This window comes from Emiliania huxleyi, assembly GCF_000372725.1.
Source record: "Emiliania huxleyi CCMP1516 unplaced genomic scaffold EMIHUscaffold_283, whole genome shotgun sequence".
NCBI classification, from domain to species: Eukaryota; Haptophyta; order Isochrysidales; family Noelaerhabdaceae; genus Emiliania; species Emiliania huxleyi.
In genome coordinates, this window is record NW_005199907.1 from 53,894 (window position 1) to 72,362 (window position 18,469).

An 18,469-nucleotide genomic window follows, 5' to 3' on the forward strand; every position below is an offset into this window, starting at 1 on the left:
GGAAAGATTTCTTTGAGTCCGGATGTGCGTGAAAAATGATGCTCGCTTCACCACCTGTTGTCCACGCATTGATAAAGGTAAATATCAGCGATTAAGCCAGAGCGATCTTCTAGACATCCCCGCAGACACTCTGCCGGCTCTCTGGAGAGGGGACGACGGGCGTCATTGCGCTGCGCGGCGTATCCGGCATTACGATTAACGCTCGTCGCTCCGGTGCCGCGGCTCTCGCATCAATCGGCGTCGCCTCTCCTGCGCGCCGTGCTGCAACGTCGGCTGCTGCTCTGAGTCTCGCTTCGGAAAGACAGCGATCGAGCCGCCTCCGCGTCTCAGAGTGAAACTCAAGGTACCACGGCAATGTCCGGAATGGCTGTGCGTCAAGATCAGAGAGCGTTCTGACGTTTTCCACCGCACAATAGACCGCGAGGGTCCGGAACGCAACCTCAGCATCAGCAGCCGTGGTGAGGTCTCTGAGCCATTTGAGATCCTCGTCTGCCGTGCAACTCGAGATGATCGAGAGAGCTGTGGCGGTCGAAGCGCTGTACATTTTGCCGTAGAAGCGATTCACGTCGGCGGGCAGGAGTCGCGGTGCTCAGTGCGCACAATGTGGACCGATTGCGGGCCGAGCCTCACAGCGCACAACAACTCCCACAAATAATGTATATGTGGATGGCCGGGTCCGCGTTCTGATCGTGCGGAAGCTCGGACATATTTCTTTTGCGCTAGGCCTTTATATGGCAAACGCCAGGCTACACACACGGGGAGGCACGTAGTAACGCAGGCAGGGGAGTCTAGCGACGGTGGCCTCCTCCCCGACGCCGAGGCGAAAAGCCTCATTTTTTTTCTGCGCGCGCTGCCCTCGGATCAGGCGCCAGCCTCTCACGCTAGGGACCCTCACTTCTCAGGCCGGTAAACAACACCCGGTCTTCTCACGGCCTCCCAGGCCTTAAAGCGCATGGCAGCGGTCGGCTGGCGCAACCTCTCCCTCGCCGACGCCAAGGTCGTCGCTCCCTACGCAGTCGCCTTTGCAGCGATCCCCACCCTCGCGGCGGCGGGCGGACGGGAGCATTATCCGCCCTGGCCTGTGCTTCCGCTCTCCACGACCACGCTCTTGAGCCACTTCACGTTCGTCCGCGCCAAGCTCCCGGCGCGCTGGTGGTCGCTCCTCTCCTCCGCCTTCACCCACCTCGACGCCAACCATCGCGACAGGTGTCCACGTGCCACAAAGCCGCTCCGCCTCCGCCCACGGTGCAATGAGGGAGGGTAACACCTCATCAAACAGACTAGAATCTCGTACTCACGCGCCTGCCCGTGCGCGGCGTGTGGCTGCCGAGACTTCGCGATTGACTGAGCACCAGCACACACCAGCGCCCCAGCGGCCCTCGCTCTTGCCCTCCCGTCACGAGTCGCCTTCCCTCTCGGCGCAGCAACCTGCTCTCGCTCCTCTTCTCCGCGCTGCCGCTCGCGCGGAGGCTCGGCTCGCGCGGCATGGCCGCCGTCTTCCTCGGCGGCCACATCGCCGCCGCGCTCAACACGCGCGGACGCGTGCTCCAGCTCGAGAGGTACGCCGAACCCACCCTCCCCTACCCCCACGGTACCAGAACCCACTCTCCCCTATCGAGAGGTACGCCGAACCCACCCTCCCCTACCCCCACGGTACCAGAACCCACTCTCCCCTATCGAGAGGTACGTCGACCGGAGCACGGGCCGGCTCGCGCCGTCGTGGCTCAGCGCCGGCGTGGCGAAGCTCTTCAACACCGCCTCGCCGCAGGCGGCCCTCGGCGGCTCCGCGGGCGCCTTCCCTACCACACCTCCAGAGTATCGAACCCAGTGTGGGTTCAGTCCCGTGGGTGGTGTGGTAGGCGTGTTCGCGCTCTTCGGCTTCGACTTGTGCCTCGGCGTGCGGAGCGGGCTCGACCTGCTGCGGCGCGGCGCGAGCGAGGAGCAGGTGGTTGGCGAGGGGCTCCGGCTGCTGCTCGGGCTGCTGCCCGTCGTCTCGATGGTGCTCAGCGAGCACCGGAGCCTCGAGGCGGGCGAGAGCCTCTCCGTCGCCCACGCGGCGCACCTGACCGGCTTCGCGTGGGGCGTGGCTTGCTGCGTCGCCAGCGCCCTCTTCGGCGGCGGCGAGGAGACACGGCAGAGGGGAGTCGGCGCGGCCCCGGCGAGGGGACGATTCGGCACGGGAGTGGCGGGCCGCCGGCTGGGCCGCGAGTGAGTCGCGACGTCAGCTGTACGTACGATAGTCGATACGCACACATGTATCATGTTGTGGGTCGCGTGCACGTGTCGGCGGTGTTTTTCGTGATGTATGCATTGATCTGATGTGTGTGTGTGCGGCCGACTGCACGCTCAAGGCTACACGCTCGCACACCACTTGCAGAGTGGCTCTCCCGGGTGCTCAGCCCACGGCGGAGGCACGCCAGGCCCCTGGCAGCCGGCCGTCACTCGCCTAAGCGCCTAAGCGGCCTAAGCGGGGGGTGCTTAGGGTGCTTAGGCGCTTAGGCGGCCCTTGCGAGCGTGGCGGCGTGGTGGTATCGTAATACAAGTGACTCCGATGACACACATGATGCTCCTGCTAGTGTCATCGCTCAGAGAGCAGCCTCACCGCGTCGAAAGTCTACCACTGGCCCTGGTCGCACACCGCCGCTGAGCTGTGATGATGCCCACAGCACCAGCAGCAAAGGCGGGCGGGCCGACCCCGCGGCCATCGCCGCCGCTGCCGCCTCCTCCGCCGCCGCCGCCGCCCCCTCCGCCGTCGCCGTCACCTTGGGCTGCATCACCCGCGCCGCCGCCGCGCACCGGCTCGTGCTCATTCAAAGGCGCCTCGAGTTGCAGGCCAGCGGCACTGGCGTTGTCGTGGTCAGGCTGCCCAACGTCGGCGCGGGAGGGAGGGGGCAAAGCCGTTATGAAGAGCGCGAGAGCGAGCGCCGACGGCCCAGATTATGAGCAGCAGCCCGCCTGGTCATGGGCCACTTGCCTACGTGCGTCCAGCTTCCACTATCGGACGAACGTCGAAGTTTGCTCCGCGTGCCGAGCGAAACCTTTTCCTTCGAAGCTCAGCGACGTAGCCGGGCGAGCGGAATAGGGCAGCCCTAGAGAGCACCTTGAGGCCATTCAATAGAGCCCGTGTTATAGTCGAGAGTCGATCGCCGGCCGGCGCAGTGCTGCTCTGACCGCTCCGCCGGGCCGCCTCCGGGCCGCCGCCGCGGAGACGTGCACATAGGCAAGTTGGTATTTTCATATATGAACTTCAAAATACCATTGGCTAGTCTAATCCTACTCATCACAACTCGCCAGAAACACCCCCACACTATAGGGTCATTGTGTAGCCCTGCTTAGAAGGAAAAGGTTTTCTGCAAGGTCCGTACTCTATGGCTCACCGTGTAGTCGGCCGTGCAAAAGCTAGAAAGTGTCAGCAGTCTGGCACACACTCGAGTCTCGACGACACACCGCACTCTGGGTGGCCGCTCTGCGCTCTGATTCACTGCTGAAACCTGCTCCCGCGAAAACAGTGCACACTCGCACAGGAGAGAGGTGCATCTAGATGCATGCGAGCTTTTTCAGAGAGAGTCTGGTGCGCTTCTCAAAGCGATCTCGCGCGAAAAGGCGAAATCCCACACTGGTGGATTTTGGGGCGCTGTGGCTGCGGATCCTATACAGTGCCACTCCCACACACACACCGAAATCGGGTGTGACAAACACACACCATCACTCACCCACACGCATCACATCTCATGCAGCGCAATCCGTAGCTCGTCAGGCGGCGCGGAGTCCTCGTCCGTCAGGCTCTGAGCGCTGTCGACTAGATTGCGCCAACCTCGCCCCCCCCCGCCCCGCCCCCACGCACCACCACGCTGCCGCCTGTCAGCTGCGCTGCGCGGCGAGCTACTCCCAGTCGCCCCTGGCGCGCGAGGCGAGCGGATGCATGAGAAGAGGCGGAGACCGCGGTGTGGAGGAGGAGCGGTGTGGAGGAGGAGCGGTGTGGACGAGGGGAGGAGGGGCGGAGTGGAGGAGGGGAGGAGTGGAGGAGGGGCGGAGTGGAGGAGGGGCGGCGTGGAGGAGGCGCGGAGTGGAGGAGGGGCGGCGGCATGGCTGCGCACCAGTCCTCCTCCTCCTCGCCCGGAGGCGGCTGCAGCGTGAGCGAGCAGGCGGAGTGGAGCGGCGGCGGCTCGGCGCACTCCTCGGCGCCGCACGAGACGGTTGACGCCTCCTCCCACGCGTCCTGCGGGGCAGGTCAGGCGCAAGTCACGGACGTGTCGTCGACATGTCGTGTGCACGCCTCCTCCCACGCGTACTGCGGCGGATGGCAGAGCCTCGGCAGGGCTCGGCAGAAGCTCGGCAGAGGCTCGATCTCGGCGCATCTCGATCTCAGTCCTCTCTTGCACACCCCTCTCTCGGCGCATCTCGGACGGGGGTGTACCTCGGACGGGGGGTCGATGAGCGACGCGGACGAGGCGAGCGAGAAGTCGTCCTACAGCAAAGCTCCGAGAGAAGGCTCGTGGACGGTTCCGGGAGGGGTGCGGGGCGAGCGAGAGGTCGTTCCGAGACGGTCGACGCGGCGGAGGAATGCGCCTAGTCAATCATGTACTGTTTTCATTCCTCATAATTCATTCATTCGCGGCGGAGGAGCGCGCCTGCGCCTATGTAAGAGTGACCCTGCTCGTCCTTTGCCCTTTGACATTCCAATATGTTGCGCGGCCGACGAGTCGAGGGCAAGGGGGCCGTGCGCCTTCTTCCCGCCCGGCCTTGTGCTGGGGCTCCTCGCCTACCAACTCCACCCCGACCCTGCTCACTCCTCGCCCCGCAGCAGAGGGGCCTCGCGCCGCTCCAGCGCTGCGCGCGCCGCCGCCCGCTCGCCGCCCGCCCGCTCGCCCTGCGGCGGCACCCCTCCTCCCTTCGCGCCCTCCTCGCCGGCCTGCCTGGCCGCTGCAGCCGCCGCGCCGACAGCCGCCCCTCCTAAGGCTCCTCCTCCCGCCGCCGCCGCCGCCGCCGCCGCCGGCGCCGCCGCCGCCGCCGCGCCGCCCGTAGCAGGTGGGGCGGCCTCATAGCCCTGCGCCGCCGGCTCGGCTCGGCCGAGAGAGCGGCGCGGCAGCGGGCGGGCAGGCTGGCCGTGCGGCTCGGTGGAGGCTGCTGCTCGGCTGCTGACCGCCGCCGTCGCAGCTATCGGGTCGAGCCCTGTCCGCTCGCTCCTCGCCACGGGCGCGGGCGCGGGCGGGAGAGGGAGAGGGAGAGGGACGGGCGACGGAGAAGGTTTGGCGGGCGGAGCCCTCTTCGGCAGCGGTGCGGGCAGCTTGGCGGGCTGCTTTGTGCGCGGTGCGGGCTCGTCGGACCTTGGAGACAGAGGGGCAGCTGTGAAGAGGCGCAGAGGCAGAACCGAAGAGGCGCAGAGGCAGGTGCGAAGAGGCGCAGCGGCAGGTGCGAAGAGGCGCAGCGGCAGGTGTGAAGGGCTAAGGGTCGTGACGTGCAGGCGATGTGGTCGTCCCACGAGAGTGTGGGTTGCATCCTACGTGCACCACACCACGAGGCGAACGGGTCGTCCTCGCCCCAAGAGGAGAGCTGCGGTGCGGGCTGCGCCTGCGGACATGTCCCGGACGTGTCATGGACGTGTCCTGGACAGGAGAGCTGCGGTGCGGGCTGCGCCTGCGGACATGTCCCGGACGTGTCCTGGACGTGTCCTGGACAGGAGAGCTGCGGTGCGGGCTGAGCCTTTGACGGCGGGCGAAGCAGCGCCTGCCGCTTCTTCTCCTGCCGACGCGGGGCAGGCGCGCGTCTGGGGCGCCGCGGGGAGAGGAGGGGAGGAGCGTTGCAGGAGCGATGCAGGGGAGGAGCGTTGCAGGGGAGGAGAGCGGGAGGGCGGAGGGAAGGGACGAGCGGCGGCGCCCCCGGCCCTCGCAGGCGCAGTAGCACCTGGCGCTGCAGCAGCTCCACCTCGTAAAAGTACCGCTCCCAAAACACACGGTAGGAGAGGACCGCCGGGACCAGGGCCTGGTGCGTCGCCCGCAGCGGCGGCTGCTCGCGCAGCAGCGCCTCTATCCTCTCCGTGTGCGCGAGCAGCTCGAAGCCGTCGCAAAAGGCGGCAAAGCCGGCCGCGTCGGCGACCGGGCGGGTCCAGTTGGCGTGGTTGGTGGCGATCGCGCGCTCGCGCTCGCGGTGGCGCGCGCGGGCAGCCTCGGAGTTGTCCGCTCTCCCACCCTCCGCGCCGCCGCCCGCGCCGCCGCCCGCCACCCGCGCGGCAGTCTGCTCGAGCAACGCGCCGACCGCCACGTCGGCCTGCGTGATGGCGCCCTCGAGGTCCTTGAAGACGACGGCGCCCAGCTCGAGCAGCCGCGCCGGCTCGAGGTGCTGCCCCAGACCCGACGCCTTGGAGGCGAGCGCCTGCCGCGCCTTTGCGAGGTCGGCCGCCTCGGCTGCGCCGCGCACCTTCTCGACCTCCTGCTTGGCGGCCTCGCGCACAACCTCCGTGTCCTCGCGCAGCTGGCTCGTGAACTCCTTGAAGCCCTCGGAGAGCTCTCCCCAGAGGCCCATCAACAAGAACCGAACTGAAGGACGGGCGAACAAAGAATTGAACCCATCGCTCCAAGTGCACGCACGAGACTGGCGCGCGCTGGCACTAACAAGGCGCAGACGACGGCTTCCTTAGAACAGTGCGAACAAAGAATTTTACGAGCGACTGCGCACGGGACTGGCGCGCGCTGGCAAGGGAGAGCCCACGCGCGCAAGAGATCGAGAGAGAAAGAAGGGTTGTGTGATCGAGAGATTCTTGAGCCTCGCGTGGCGTTTTGTTACCGGCGGCGGCTGTCGTGGCTCTCCATTGGCGTGCGGCACTGAAGGACAGCGCCTGCTTCGCCCGGGTATGGCAGGCCCTGACCAAAGACTCCAGCTTATGTACCAAAGACTACAGCGTCTCTCTGCGTTCGGCTCGAGCCTTCGTCACCTCCACCGGCGCGAGGCGACGCCAGCATTGGGCGACCTCTCAGCCTCGACAAACTCGATCAGACGGCGCAAAGAGCTTGCCGCCTATAGCACGGAACTCATGTCAAGGGCGCTGCTTCTAGCACGAGCGGCGGAGCTGCCGTGCTGGCTGCTTCCGAGCAACGGCAGCCTGGGCACACTTCAGGTGTCGCACGTGCTGCTGCACGGGTACACTGCACAGCGCGAGATTCGGCAGCTCTACGACCGCTACTCAACGGCCGATGACGGGATGGACTTTGTGGATTGGGTCGCCTTCAACGAAGCCGAGCAGGGCGGTGGCGACCCATCTGCTCTTCGTGAGGCCTTTGTTCGAGCCTGCGCCTCTGACAGCAACCAGCTGTGCTACATGCGTTTCGCGATGCTCCTCCTCTCCCTGGAGAACCGAGCGGTGCCTCCCGGCGTTTACACCGCGGACCTATCGCGGCCGCTCGCGCACTACTGGGTCGCGACGAGCCACAACTCGTACATCGTCGGAGACCAGCTCACCGGCCGCTCGACGCGAGAGGCGTACCAGCGACAGCTATTGCAGGGCTGCCGCCATGTCGAAATCGACTGCTGGGACCGCCGCCGCCTTCCATCCTATGCAAAGGCACCAGTCGTCACGCACGGGCACACCTTTTGTACCACAGACACCTTCGTTGTCGTGGTGTCTGCGATCGCAGAGAGCGCCTTCGTCACGTCCGATCTACCCGTGATCCTATCCCTCGAGATGCACTGCGGAAAGAAGGGCCAGCGCCAGATAGCCGAGATGCTCGTCGCTGCATTCGGCGACAGGCTGCTCTCTTACAGCCAGCTGGAGGCCATGATTGGGGCCATGCCGTCATCGGGGATCTCGGTCGAGGCGCTCAGAGGCAGGGTGCTGTGCAAGGGCAAGGACAAGGACATGGTCGAGGAGGTGAAGCGACGAAGGAAGGAGGAACCTGGTGACATCGTGCAGCGGAGCGGACGCTCAATTGACAGTCTGGACTCCAACGCTGATGGCGATGCGCCGACCAGGGCGGGAGAGAAGATGGATCCGCAGTTTTTGCGACACGTTGCTATCCGCACCGTCCCCGCCAAGGACTTTCTCGGCGACAAATCGGGCGAGTACGGCTTTGCGCTGCCGATATCTTCCATCGGCGAGGAGCTGCTTGAGGAGGCAGCGGGCGTCGCTGCTCCGAGCACGACGAATGCCGGTGACTATGGTGAAAGCGCGCGCCTTTGCGATAGGGAGTACCGGGCAACTCAAGGCATTCACGCAATGCAGCGCAAAACGGCCGCGCATCTTGTGCGCGCGTTCCCCCTCGGGCCTCGCTTCTCGGGCATGAACATGGACCCGCTCCGCTGCTGGCGCACGGGGGCGCAGCACGTGGCTCTCAATCTATGCAACACCGTCCCCGACCTGCCTGCACAACTCCACTACGCCCTGTTTGAGGACACGGGCGGCTACGTGCTGAAGCCCGAGGCGATGGTCAACGGGCAGGGCTGGCCGCCGCGGCGCGAGTCGCTCCGGCGCGTGACGATCGATCTGCTAAGCTTGCATGGGCTGCCTCTGAGAGGCGAAGAGAGGCCTCGAATAGAGGGCGCGCACGGAGCATCGCACGCGTATGCCTCTGAGCTGAGCGGCTGCTGGAGGCCGCCGAGGGCGGTCGAAGCCTCGTCGCCACGTGTGCACGTATCACTTCACACGATCGGCGGCTTCTGTTCTGTTGGGACGGAGCTTCCACCCTCCCCTCGCGTCAAGACGGAGCACATGACCTCCGCCGCTGAGGGCGGGCTAAGTGCCTGCTTCGGAGAAACGGTGCACCTGCTGGCGGCCGAGCCGCACGAGACCATCCTTCGGGTGGCGGTGCTGGACGGCGAGGCCAGCACCGAGGTGGCGTTCGAGACGGCGGTGCTCGGGCGGCTGCGGCAGGGCTACCGCACGCTGCAGCTGCGCTCGAGGCGGGGCACGCGCATCGAGATGTGCCACCTGCTTGTACGCATCTCGCTCGGCGAGGAGCCACACCGCTGGCAGTCGGCGAGCGAGCTCAGGAAGGGCAATGCAGATCTGAGAAGCGAGAATGAAGAGCTGCGCGGGGAGGTGGGCGAGCTGCGGAAGCGGCTGAGGCCCTGCGCCGCAGCACCGTGAGCCAACGGTTGCTGGTTCGTCGGTAGTGCGGCTTTCAGGCGCAGGAGTCTCAAAAGTAGTGTCCCGTGTGCGCGCGGTCAGTCTACACGCACATCAATCATCACGTCGGCGGGGATCAGGGAGCGGGGTGGTACTGTCATTATGTGGGGGCGCACACACGACTAGCTGCAGGCACCAACGTGCTGGGGGGCGGGAATCGAGTGGACTACTCCATCTAGCCTGGGGGGTCGGAGGAGGGGGGGGCAGAAGGGGTAAGATATGGGTGAGGCCAGCTAGTCGGACACCCTCCTGTCGTCGGAATACTCCTCGGAGCGGTCGGCGTCCTCGTCGTCGTCCTCGGGGTCTCCTCGCCCGACGGCGACGCGGAGGTCGGGCGAGAGGTCTGCATATACATACCTCAGTCGCACCACCAACTGAGATATATAGTGTGTGTGTATGTATTGAAGTGTGGTTTAGTATCGCTTCGAGACATGAGACGCGAATATCCACCTCTCTCTCTCTCTCTCTGCTCCCAACCCCAATCATCAAAACGGCCCTCACGCGTCACTTCTTTGCGGCCGCCGCCTTTGCACTCTTCTTCTTCGCTGCCGCCTCGGCTGCTTTTTGCTTCTTCAGCTCCTGCAGCCGCTTCTCGCGCGGGTCCTCCACCTCGATCTCGCCAGCCTCGATCGCCCGCATCCGCGCCTCCTGCTTCTCCTTGCGCGCCGCGATCGCCGCAAAGAGCGCCGACTGCGGGTCCGAGCCGCCGCCGCCTCCCCCCCCTCCCCCGCCGCTGGGCGCCGGCGCGCCCCCTCCCGGCGGCGGCGGCGGCGGCGGCGGCGGCGGAGGTGCACGCGGCGGCGGCGGAGGCGGCGGGGGCGCGCGCGGCGGCGGGGGCGCTCCCGGTGGCAGCGGTGGCGGAGGCGGCCCCCCTCGCCCACCCGGCAGTGGCGGTGGCGCCGGCGGCGGAGGCCGGGGGGCGGCCGGAGCCGGCGGCGGCGCCGGACGAGGCGGCGCGGCGCTGGCTTTGGCTGGCGGCGCTGCAACCGCTTTGGGCTTTGGCGCCGCCTTGCCCCCCGCCCCCTTGCCCGGTTTGGCCGGCTTGTTCTCCTTCAGCTCCCGCAGCCGCTTCTCGCGCGGGTCCTCCACCTCGATCTCGCCAGCCTCGATCGCCCGCATCCGCGCCTCCTGCTTCTCCTTGCGCGCCGCGATCGCCGCAAAGAGCGCCGACTGCGGGTCCGAGCCGCCGCCGCCTCCCCCCCCTCCCCCGCCGCTGGGTGCCGGCGCGCCCCCTCCAGGCGGCGGCGGCGGCGGCGGCGGCGGCGGAGGTGCACGCGGCGGCGGCGGAGGCGGGGGCGGTGGCGGCCCCCCTCCTCGCCCGCCGGGCGGCGGCGGCGGCGGCGGCGGCGGCCGAGGCCCGCCCGGGACTGGCGGCGGCGGCGGCGGCGCCCGCGCCCCCGGCGCGCGCGGTGCGCCTGCGCCGCGCCCGCCCGGCGGCGGCGGCGGCGGCGGCGGCGCCTTGGCGGCGCCCGGCGGGCTGCACATGGCGAGCACCTGCGCGTCTGTGGGGCTCTTTGTGCCGAGCCGCGCGATGATCATCTTTTTGAACTCGTCGGCCTGGCCGGGCATGCCCGGCTCGCCGAGCCGGACGAGGAGGCAGCGCAGCTCCTGCTCGGTGAGGCCGGAGCAGCCCATGTTTCGCCAGTTGTACGGCGAGATCTTCTTGATGTCCTCGGTGCTCGAGACGAGCAGGCCCAGCTCAGGCTTACGCCGGAAGCGGCGCACCTCGGACACGTCGCCCTCGCCGTTGCTCAGCGCGGCCCAGTACTTCTTCATCGAGCTGGCGATGCGGCCGTTGACTGCGACCTGCGCCGCCATCTTCGCCGCCTCCTCCTTCTCGCGCTCCTTCTTCTTCAGCAGCTCCTTTGCCTGGTCCTCCTTCTTCTTCTGCGCCGCCTGGAACGCCTGGATGCGCACCTGCCGCGGCTGGTCCATCAGCTCGCCTATGGACATGTCTCGGACATGTCTCGGACATGTCATGGACATGTCCTGGTGAGTGGTCCATCAGCTCGCCCAGCTTGATGGTCATCATCTCCGCGAACCCCACCTGTTCACAGCAAGAGGTGTGAAGAGACGCTGTTCACAGCTTGATCGTCATCACCTCCGCGAACCCCACCTGTTCACAGCAAGAGGTGTGAAGAGACGCTGTTCACAGCTTGATCGTCATCACCTCCGCGAACCCCACCTGTTCACAGCAAGAGGTGTGAAGAGACGCTGTTCACAGCTTGATCGTCATCATCTCCGCGAGCCCCACCGTCGTCTCGTCGGGCTCGCCTGTGGCGAGGAGGGGAGGAGGAGGAGCGCGGTCGGCGCGGGGGTGCGGCGAGGGCGTGGGGTGCCGCCTAGAGGGCGCGCGCCAATGCCGAGCCGCTCGAGGACGGCCTCGTCGTACTCCTCGACGTAGATGAGCATGAAGCTCGAGTAGAGCTCGCGCAAGTGCTCGTCCGACAGCTGCACGAGCCCGCCTGCCGGAAGGCGGGGAGATCTAGCCGAGGTAGAGCCGAGGCAGAGCCGAGATAGAGCCGAGATCTAGCCGAGATCTAGCCGAAGCAGAGCCGAGGTAGAGCCGAGATCTAGCCGAGGTAGAGCCGAGGTCTGGCCCGCCGTTGTACTCGTCGAAGAGCTGTTGCTCGAACCGCCCCTCGGAGCGCATCTCGAGGACGGCGCGCAGCTTGACGAGGAACTCCTGCAGCACCTTTTCGTCCTGGTCCGCCGAGAGCTCGCCCCCCGTCTGCAGCTTGAGCTCTCGGTTCTCGTTGCGCAGCGCCTCGAGCTGCTGCCGCATCTCCTCGAGCTGCCGCAGCTGGTCGCTCACCAGCCGGTTCGAGCGCGGCGTGATGGCGCCCGCCGCCGCCGCAGAGCCCTGCCGCGGCGTCGCGAGCTGTATGAGGCCGGCGACCTGCTCCGCGTCGCCTATGGGACGTGTCTCGGACATGTCCTGGACGTGTCCTGGACATGTCACCGGAGCACCTGCTCCGCGTCGCCTATGGGACATGTCTCGGACATGTCCTGGACGTGTCCTGGACATGTAACCGGAGCACCTGGTCCGCGGCTCGCCCATCACGGTCTCGATGCGCTTGGCGAGCGGCAGCACCTATAGAAAACAGAAAACACGCGTCGAAAAAGAAAACCGCCGCCCGCCTCGGCGAGCGGCAGCACCGGCTTTGCGTGCGTCACGAGGTCACGCCCCGAGATGCCGAGCTGGAGCGGCTTGGGCGCCTCGGCGGCGGCGCTGTCGGCGTCGTCGTCGTCGTCGCTCTCGCTCGCGCTGTCGCTCACCTCGGCGAGCGGGGCGGGCTCGGCCGCGCTCTTGGCGCCGGCGCCGACCTTGGCCGGGCTCGAGGCTGGCGACTCTCTCGCGGGCGACGTCGGGGCGGACGAGGAGACGGAGGAGCGCAGCGAGAGGCGGACGGACTGGCGCCGCTCCTTCTCGGCGTGGTACTCCTCGCCGATCGCGTTGACGATGTTCTTGTGCAGGTTGCGCGCGGTGGCGAGCGGCTTGGCGAAGCCGTCCGCGCCGCCGCCGCCGCCGCCGGCGTGCCCGCGCGGCGTCGGCGCGACCGCCGCCTCGGGGTCGAATATGGGGAGCGAGTCGAGCCAGCGGCGCATCTCCTTGGCGGTCGGCGCGGCGAGCTCCCACTGGCCCTCGTCGGGCGTGAAGATCGAGAAGCCGAACGGCTGCGACGGCGACGGCCTCCGCGCGGCCCACTTGACCTCGCCGTGCGCGCGGTACCCCGGCTGCTGGTAGATGTGCGCGTCTGCAAAGGTGCCCGCCGAGTGGGCGACCAGCGGCTGGGCGCGGTAGATGCAGAGCTTCTTGCAGAGGGGCTGGAACAGGACCCACCGCCGCTTCCAGCCCCTCCGCCCCTTGATCTGGATGTAGCCAGAGATGGCGCGCGACGTGATGGCGTCGAGCGACCGCTTCCAGCGCGCCGCCTCCTCGGCCGACGCCGCCCGGCATTCGAACGCCTGTGCGAGACATGCCACGGACGTGTCCTGGACGTGTCCTCGAACGAGCCGCCCGCCACTCGAGCGCGGCTGCTCTTCACCTCTCTATCGGGATGTGTGGAAGCCCAGCTGGCGGAGTATCTTGTGTGTGTGTGTGTGTGTGTGTGTGTGTGTGTGTGTGTGTCCAGTCCGAGCCTCTGGCTGCTCTGCACCCACCTTCCAGACTAACTGACGAGCTAGGCCGCGAGGGAAGGGAGTCGGGCTGCGGGGCGCCGTCTCTCGGAAGTGTCTCGGAAGTGTCTCGCGCCTCGCCCTCGTGCGACTGGACATGGAAGAGGTCGGGCGTCGCCGGCGCACCGTCGGCGAGTGCGATGGTGCAGCTGCCGTCGGGCCGCTGCCCGTTGCTCGGCGCCTCGGTCGACGCCGTCGCGTACCAGGTGAGCACGCACGTCTCTTTGCCCAGCACGCAGTAGCGCGGCGCGGGCTTCTGGCCGCGCTTCTCGGCGCGCCGCACCTGCAGCGGCCCGTAGACATGCTCCGTCTCGCTGAGACGGAGCGCGGAGAAGCGCGTGCCCGCCGAGGCCGCCGGCCGGCGCGTGAGCGAGAAGGCGCGACGCGGCCCCGAAAACATGCTCGTCGTCCGATCCAGATCCTCGTCGTCTTTGCCGCCATCGTCGCTCTGCCGCGCCTGCTTGTTTCTGCGGCCAAAGCTCAGCACCCGCGTCAGCGTGCGGCCCAGGTCCTCTGGCGCGGCGGCGGTCGCGTCGTCGGGGACGTCGTCCGCACGCTCCGACGCCGACGGGTCCGTCTTCTTGGCCTTCTGCCTCGCTCGCCACGAGAAGGTTCGGACCAGTCGGTCCACGGGCCGGGTGAGCTCCGGCGCGTCGAGCTGGACCGTGTCGTCGGGGGAGTCGTCCATTGGCCCGAGCGCCGAGTTAGGCCCGGCGAAACGTTGCGGGAGGATGGAGTTGAGCGAGCGGAGAAGGAGCGCGCCTCGCGCGCTCGCGTTGGACGGGTGTCCGAAACAAGAAAAACTGTCGCTCGCGGCGAAACAACGACAAGACCAAGGCAGAGGAGGAAGTGACAAGGGAGAGAACGACGAGAGTGGGACGGCCGCGAGGTGGCATGAAGGTTGCAGCGAGAATCGGCGAGAGACTGCGAAAAGAGATAGGAAGAGGCAGACTCCCTAGGGTGGGCGACGGCTAGCGCATCACACTCCTCTCCTTAAAATCCCTGTGTGGTGGCGGCGTGCCGTCCTCCCATCCCTCCCTTGGGTTGTCTGTTTTCTTTCTTTCTTTTGACAAGACCAAGGCACGGGTCGCAGCCGCCGAGTCCGCCACCGCCACCGCCGCAGCCCGTCACGCGCGAGGGCGTCGAAGCCTTCAGGGAGCGGGCGCGGCGCCGCACAGCAGGAGAGCCGGTGGCACCCGCCCATCTCGGTCGGCAGCTGTTTGTGTTTGAACACTTGTGCCTTCACGGATGATGCTGGCGCTGGGGTCCCCTTCGGGTGCATCGTGACAGCTGACGACGGAATTACCACAGGTGTTTCGTCCTCCTCGGGGTCGTCTTCCCCAGCTTCCTTGCGTTCGGCATGGCTCACCCTCCATGCCGCTATCTACTATCTTTGTTTTGTTTGTCCATGCCGTGAACAGGCGCTTTATCCCGTCCGGCCGTGCCCCGCGGGGGCGCGGTCGGCACCAGAAGGGGGTTGATACGTTCTCTAGAGACGACGTAGTCGTGGACGGCCGCAATCACAGTGGACGGACACGACGAGACGAGTGTGAAAGCACGGAGGCAACAAAACACACTAGGGTTCGGGAGAAGGCTAGGGTTAGGGAGAGAGTGCCTGACGGGCTTCGGCCCGACGTCCCCCCCCTCGACTTAGTCGAGTAACGACATAGTCGAGTAACCGGCAGGCCGGCGACCTTGATGCCCTCAGCGACGACGGCGCCCCCGGCGGCGGCGGGACCCATGACGGTCTCGCGGGGGGCGGGCGGGGAGGGCGGCGGGCTGGCGGGGGGAACCCCTTCGCCAATCTGCGAGAGAATCCCCTCAAGGGCACTGGAGCCGGCGGCAGGGAGGGCGGCGGCGGGGGCTTGCTCGGGTCGGCCTTCCTGCCCTCGCCGTCCTTGCCCTTGTGCTTGCCCTTGCCCTTGCCGCCGGGCGCGTGGCGAGAGGGAGCCTTCCCGTAGTGCGCGCGAGCCTCCCCGATGAGCTTGCCCTTCTCCTCAGGGTTCTTGTTGAGGAGGAGCGGGCACTGCCTGTACATGTGCTGCACGGCGGCGCCAGTCTTCCCGTCCTTCTTGCAGACGAGGCAGACGAGCGTAGAGGACGGCCCGCCGGCGGGGGCGCCGGGGGAGTAGGCGGCGAGGACGGCCCGCAGCACCTCGGGCTTGGCAAGGAGGGCGCTGCCCTCCGGCGAGAGGTTGGAGAGGAGGGCGGCAAGCGGGTCGGACGGCGGCTCGGCGGGGACGGAGGCGGCGGCGGCGAGGCCCTTCGCGAGCGAGGAGCACGTCTCGCCCCGCTCGTCCATCTTGCCCATGACGGCGACGCAGGCCTGTATCAGGAGGTTGAGACGGACGGTGCCGTTCTCGTTGTTGCGCTCTTTCGGGCTGAGAGTGGCGGTGACCTCCAAGATCTTGGTGGCGACGTCGGCAGAGGCGGCGGCGGCGCGGCGCGCGGCGAGCAGGGCCTCGGACTCGCGCCGGATCCGTTCCCGGATGGACGCTTCGAGGGTGCCGATGAACTCGAGGAGCAGCTGGTGTAGCTCGTGGTGCGTTTTGGCCTTGTGGTTGCGGCGCTCGTTGAGCCACATGACGGCGTGCCACAGCTGCTTGAACTCGGCGAGGACCTGCTCGGCCTCCCGCCCGAAGCCGCCGGCGAGGAGGGGCGTCCGAGCGAGCTCCTCGTAGGCCCGCTCCTGGAGGTCGGGGTCGGCACCGGAGACCTTGGAGTAGAGGGCAACGAGGAGGGTGGTTGCGGTTGCAAGCCCAGGAAGCCCGTCGACGATGCGCATGATCTCCTCGCGGGGCCGCTCGCCGACGACGATCTTGTCGAGGAGGACCTGGTAGACGGCGTTGTTGATCGCAGCGAGGGCGCGCTTGTCCACGTGTGAGACGGAGATGAACCGGTTGAGCTCGGCGTCGTCCACCAGGGTGCGGGTGACGGTGGTAGCGGGGCCCCCAAACTGCTGGGGCAACTTGATCTTGTCGGCGAAGGCGAGCTCAACGTACTCGGACATGCTCGTGCGACGCTCCGGGGCGTCCGACTGCTGGTACAGCTTGATCAGCGCGTCGGTGTCGCTCGCGATGACCTTGCTTGAGAGGGGTTCGATATAAACGGTGCCCCCTGATGCGATGAGAATGAAGATGCCGGTCCGCGTCCTCTGGTCGCTGGAGGTGCTGACCTTGAGGAGGGTGCCGGCATAGGCGAGCGTGCCGGCGCCCGCCTCGACGTTGTTGCGCTTGAGCCACTTTGTGGCTTCTTCAGAAGCGGCTTTTGCGATGACTGCGACATCTTTGGCGGGGACCTCTCCGAGGCTCCCCGCCAGCGAGTCGCCGGCCATATCTGGGATAGCGTGAAGGGACTCCCCCAAAGTGCTGGTCGTGACCAGTTGACGCTGCCACGTCCGGCCGTGCCCCGCGGGGGCGCGGTCGGCACCAGAAGGGGGTTGATACGTTCTCTAGAGACGACGTAGTCGTGGACGGCCGCAATCACAGTGGACGGACACGACGAGACGAGTGTGAAAGCACGGAGGCAACAAAACACACTAGGGTTCGGGAGAAGGCTAGGGTTAGTGAGAGAGTGCCTGACGGGCTTCGGCCCGACGTATCCACCCTATATTCTTCTCTCGTCCCTCTGCCCGTGCCTTGGTCTTGTCGTTGTTTCGCAAGGAGAAAGAAAGAAAGAAAGAAAACAGACAACCCAACGCGGCCAAAGGATATCCACCTCGAGAACCTCGAGAGAGACAACCCAAGGGAAGACAGCTCTTGGAGCACTTGGAGTGCAGTTGGCAGCCTCACATCCAGGGCCGGGGAGCTAAGCGCGCCGAATAATTCTTTTACGATGTGCCAGTCCGCGCCAGTCCGCGCCCTTGCCCTTCAAGAATTCTTTTACGCACGAGCGAGCGAGCCTTCGTTGGCCCGCTTGGCAGGTTGCCTCCCACCCACCCAAACGCGCGATTCTTGAAGGCCGTGCTGCGTGCTCCCGCGCAAACTGCGTGCCGTCGCGCCGCGCCCGCGTCAAAAATCGCGCGCTCCCCGCCGCCCGCGCTGCCGTGCCTCTCGAGTGAACCAGCTGCTCACCACCCCAGCGAAGCCACTCGGCTCGGCTCCCCACTCACTGCTCGCTATCCGCTCCGCTCAGGATGGCCCTGAACGGCCTGACCTGCAACCACTGCGGCGGCACGGACATCGAGCTCGATGCGGCGCGCGGCGACGCGGTGTGCATCCAGTGCGGTACCGTCCTCGAGGAGAACACTATCGTCAACGAGGTCACCTTTGAGACGTCGGCGGGCGGCGGTTCGGGCGTGGTTGGCCAGTTCGTCCCGTCCTCCGGGCTCCGCTCGTCGGGCCTGGGCTTCGCCAAGGAGTCGCGCGAGGTCGCCCTTTCCAACGGCAGCGCCACATCTCGCAGACGAGACCTGTCCAGGACACGTGCATGACATGTCCGAGACACGCCCCATAGGCCAGCGCCACATCTCGCAGCTCGCCAACGCGCTCCGCCTGTCCGAGCACCACCAGGACGCAGCCCAGCGCCTCTTCCAGCTCGCCGTGCAGGTGACACTTCCTAGACACTTCCTAGACACTTCCTAGTCACTCCCCAGACACTTCCCAGCTCGCCGTGCAGGCGGGGACACGCTGAGACAGCACACCCGCCCTCCCTCCCCTCCCCTCCCTCCCCACCCCTCGGCCCCACCCTTCCCTCCCGCCGCAGCACAACTTCATCCAGGGCCGCAAGACGCAGCACGTGATCGCCGCCTGCCTCTACACCGTCTGCCGGCGAGAGAAGACCGCCCACCTGCTCATTGACTACTCGGACGTGCTGCAGACAAACGTCTACATGCTCGGCGCGCGCGAGAGATGGGGAGAGGTGGGGAGAGGTGGGGAGAGATGCTGCAGACAAACGTCTAATGCTCGGCGCGCGCGAGAGATGGGGAGAGGTGGGGAGAGGTGGGGAGAGATGCAGACAAACGTCTACATGCTCGGCGCGCGCGAGAGATGGGGAGAGATGGGGAGAGGTGGGGAGAGCCGGGGAGAGATGCTGCAGACAAACGTCTAAGGCTCGGCGCGCGCCTCTCGTCGCGCCGCCGCCGCGCCGCTCCCCCCTCTCACTCGCCCCTCCCCCCACCGCCACCGCGGGTCCCCCACCCCCCACCGCGCCCTCATGCGCCTCGGACAAATC

At 67.1% G+C, this 18,469-nt stretch overlaps 5 protein-coding genes across 5 annotated transcripts in view; 3 read left to right on the plus strand and 2 right to left on the minus strand.

The window, feature by feature from the left end:
• Positions 1 to 952: 952 nt before the first annotated feature.
• On the plus strand, positions 953 to 2,212 carry EMIHUDRAFT_239153 (hypothetical protein; the record flags this gene model as incomplete). Its single annotated transcript, XM_005776124.1, has 3 exons — positions 953 to 1,206; positions 1,425 to 1,559; positions 1,684 to 2,212. 3 exons carry the CDS (start codon positions 953 to 955, stop codon positions 2,210 to 2,212), a joined length of 918 nt encoding a protein of 305 aa, XP_005776181.1.
• Positions 2,213 to 3,753: 1,541 nt separating this feature from the next.
• EMIHUDRAFT_239155 (hypothetical protein) lies at positions 3,754 to 6,522 on the minus strand (the record flags this gene model as incomplete). The annotated part of the gene is made up of 6 exons (XM_005776125.1): positions 3,754 to 3,770; positions 3,845 to 3,870; positions 4,098 to 4,219; positions 4,418 to 4,468; positions 5,905 to 6,141; positions 6,256 to 6,522. 6 exons carry the CDS (start codon positions 6,520 to 6,522, stop codon positions 3,754 to 3,756), a joined length of 720 nt encoding a protein of 239 aa, XP_005776182.1.
• Positions 6,523 to 7,030: 508 nt separating this feature from the next.
• On the plus strand, positions 7,031 to 9,079 carry EMIHUDRAFT_116213 (hypothetical protein; the record flags this gene model as incomplete). Its single annotated transcript, XM_005776126.1, has 1 exon — positions 7,031 to 9,079. One exon carries the CDS (start codon positions 7,031 to 7,033, stop codon positions 9,077 to 9,079), a length of 2,049 nt encoding a protein of 682 aa, XP_005776183.1.
• A 454-nt stretch (positions 9,080 to 9,533) lies between these two features.
• On the minus strand, positions 9,534 to 14,579 carry EMIHUDRAFT_457891 (hypothetical protein; the record flags this gene model as incomplete). Its single annotated transcript, XM_005776127.1, has 8 exons — positions 9,534 to 9,775; positions 10,106 to 10,255; positions 10,613 to 10,898; positions 11,755 to 11,981; positions 12,278 to 12,586; positions 12,680 to 13,087; positions 13,395 to 14,100; positions 14,413 to 14,579. 8 exons carry the CDS (start codon positions 14,577 to 14,579, stop codon positions 9,623 to 9,625), a joined length of 2,406 nt encoding a protein of 801 aa, XP_005776184.1. The 3' UTR covers positions 9,534 to 9,622.
• A 2,629-nt stretch (positions 14,580 to 17,208) lies between these two features.
• Positions 17,209 to 18,469, plus strand: part of EMIHUDRAFT_457892 (hypothetical protein) — a 2,418-nt gene continuing 1,157 nt past the window's right edge. Inside the window, exons 1-4 of the mRNA XM_005776128.1 lie at positions 17,209 to 17,219; positions 17,432 to 17,682; positions 17,753 to 17,844; positions 18,002 to 18,136. Coding sequence (XP_005776185.1) covers positions 17,433 to 17,682; positions 17,753 to 17,844; positions 18,002 to 18,136 — 477 coding nt within the window. The 5' untranslated portion in view covers positions 17,209 to 17,219; position 17,432. The remainder of the gene's footprint in view (positions 17,220 to 17,431; positions 17,683 to 17,752; positions 17,845 to 18,001; positions 18,137 to 18,469) is intronic.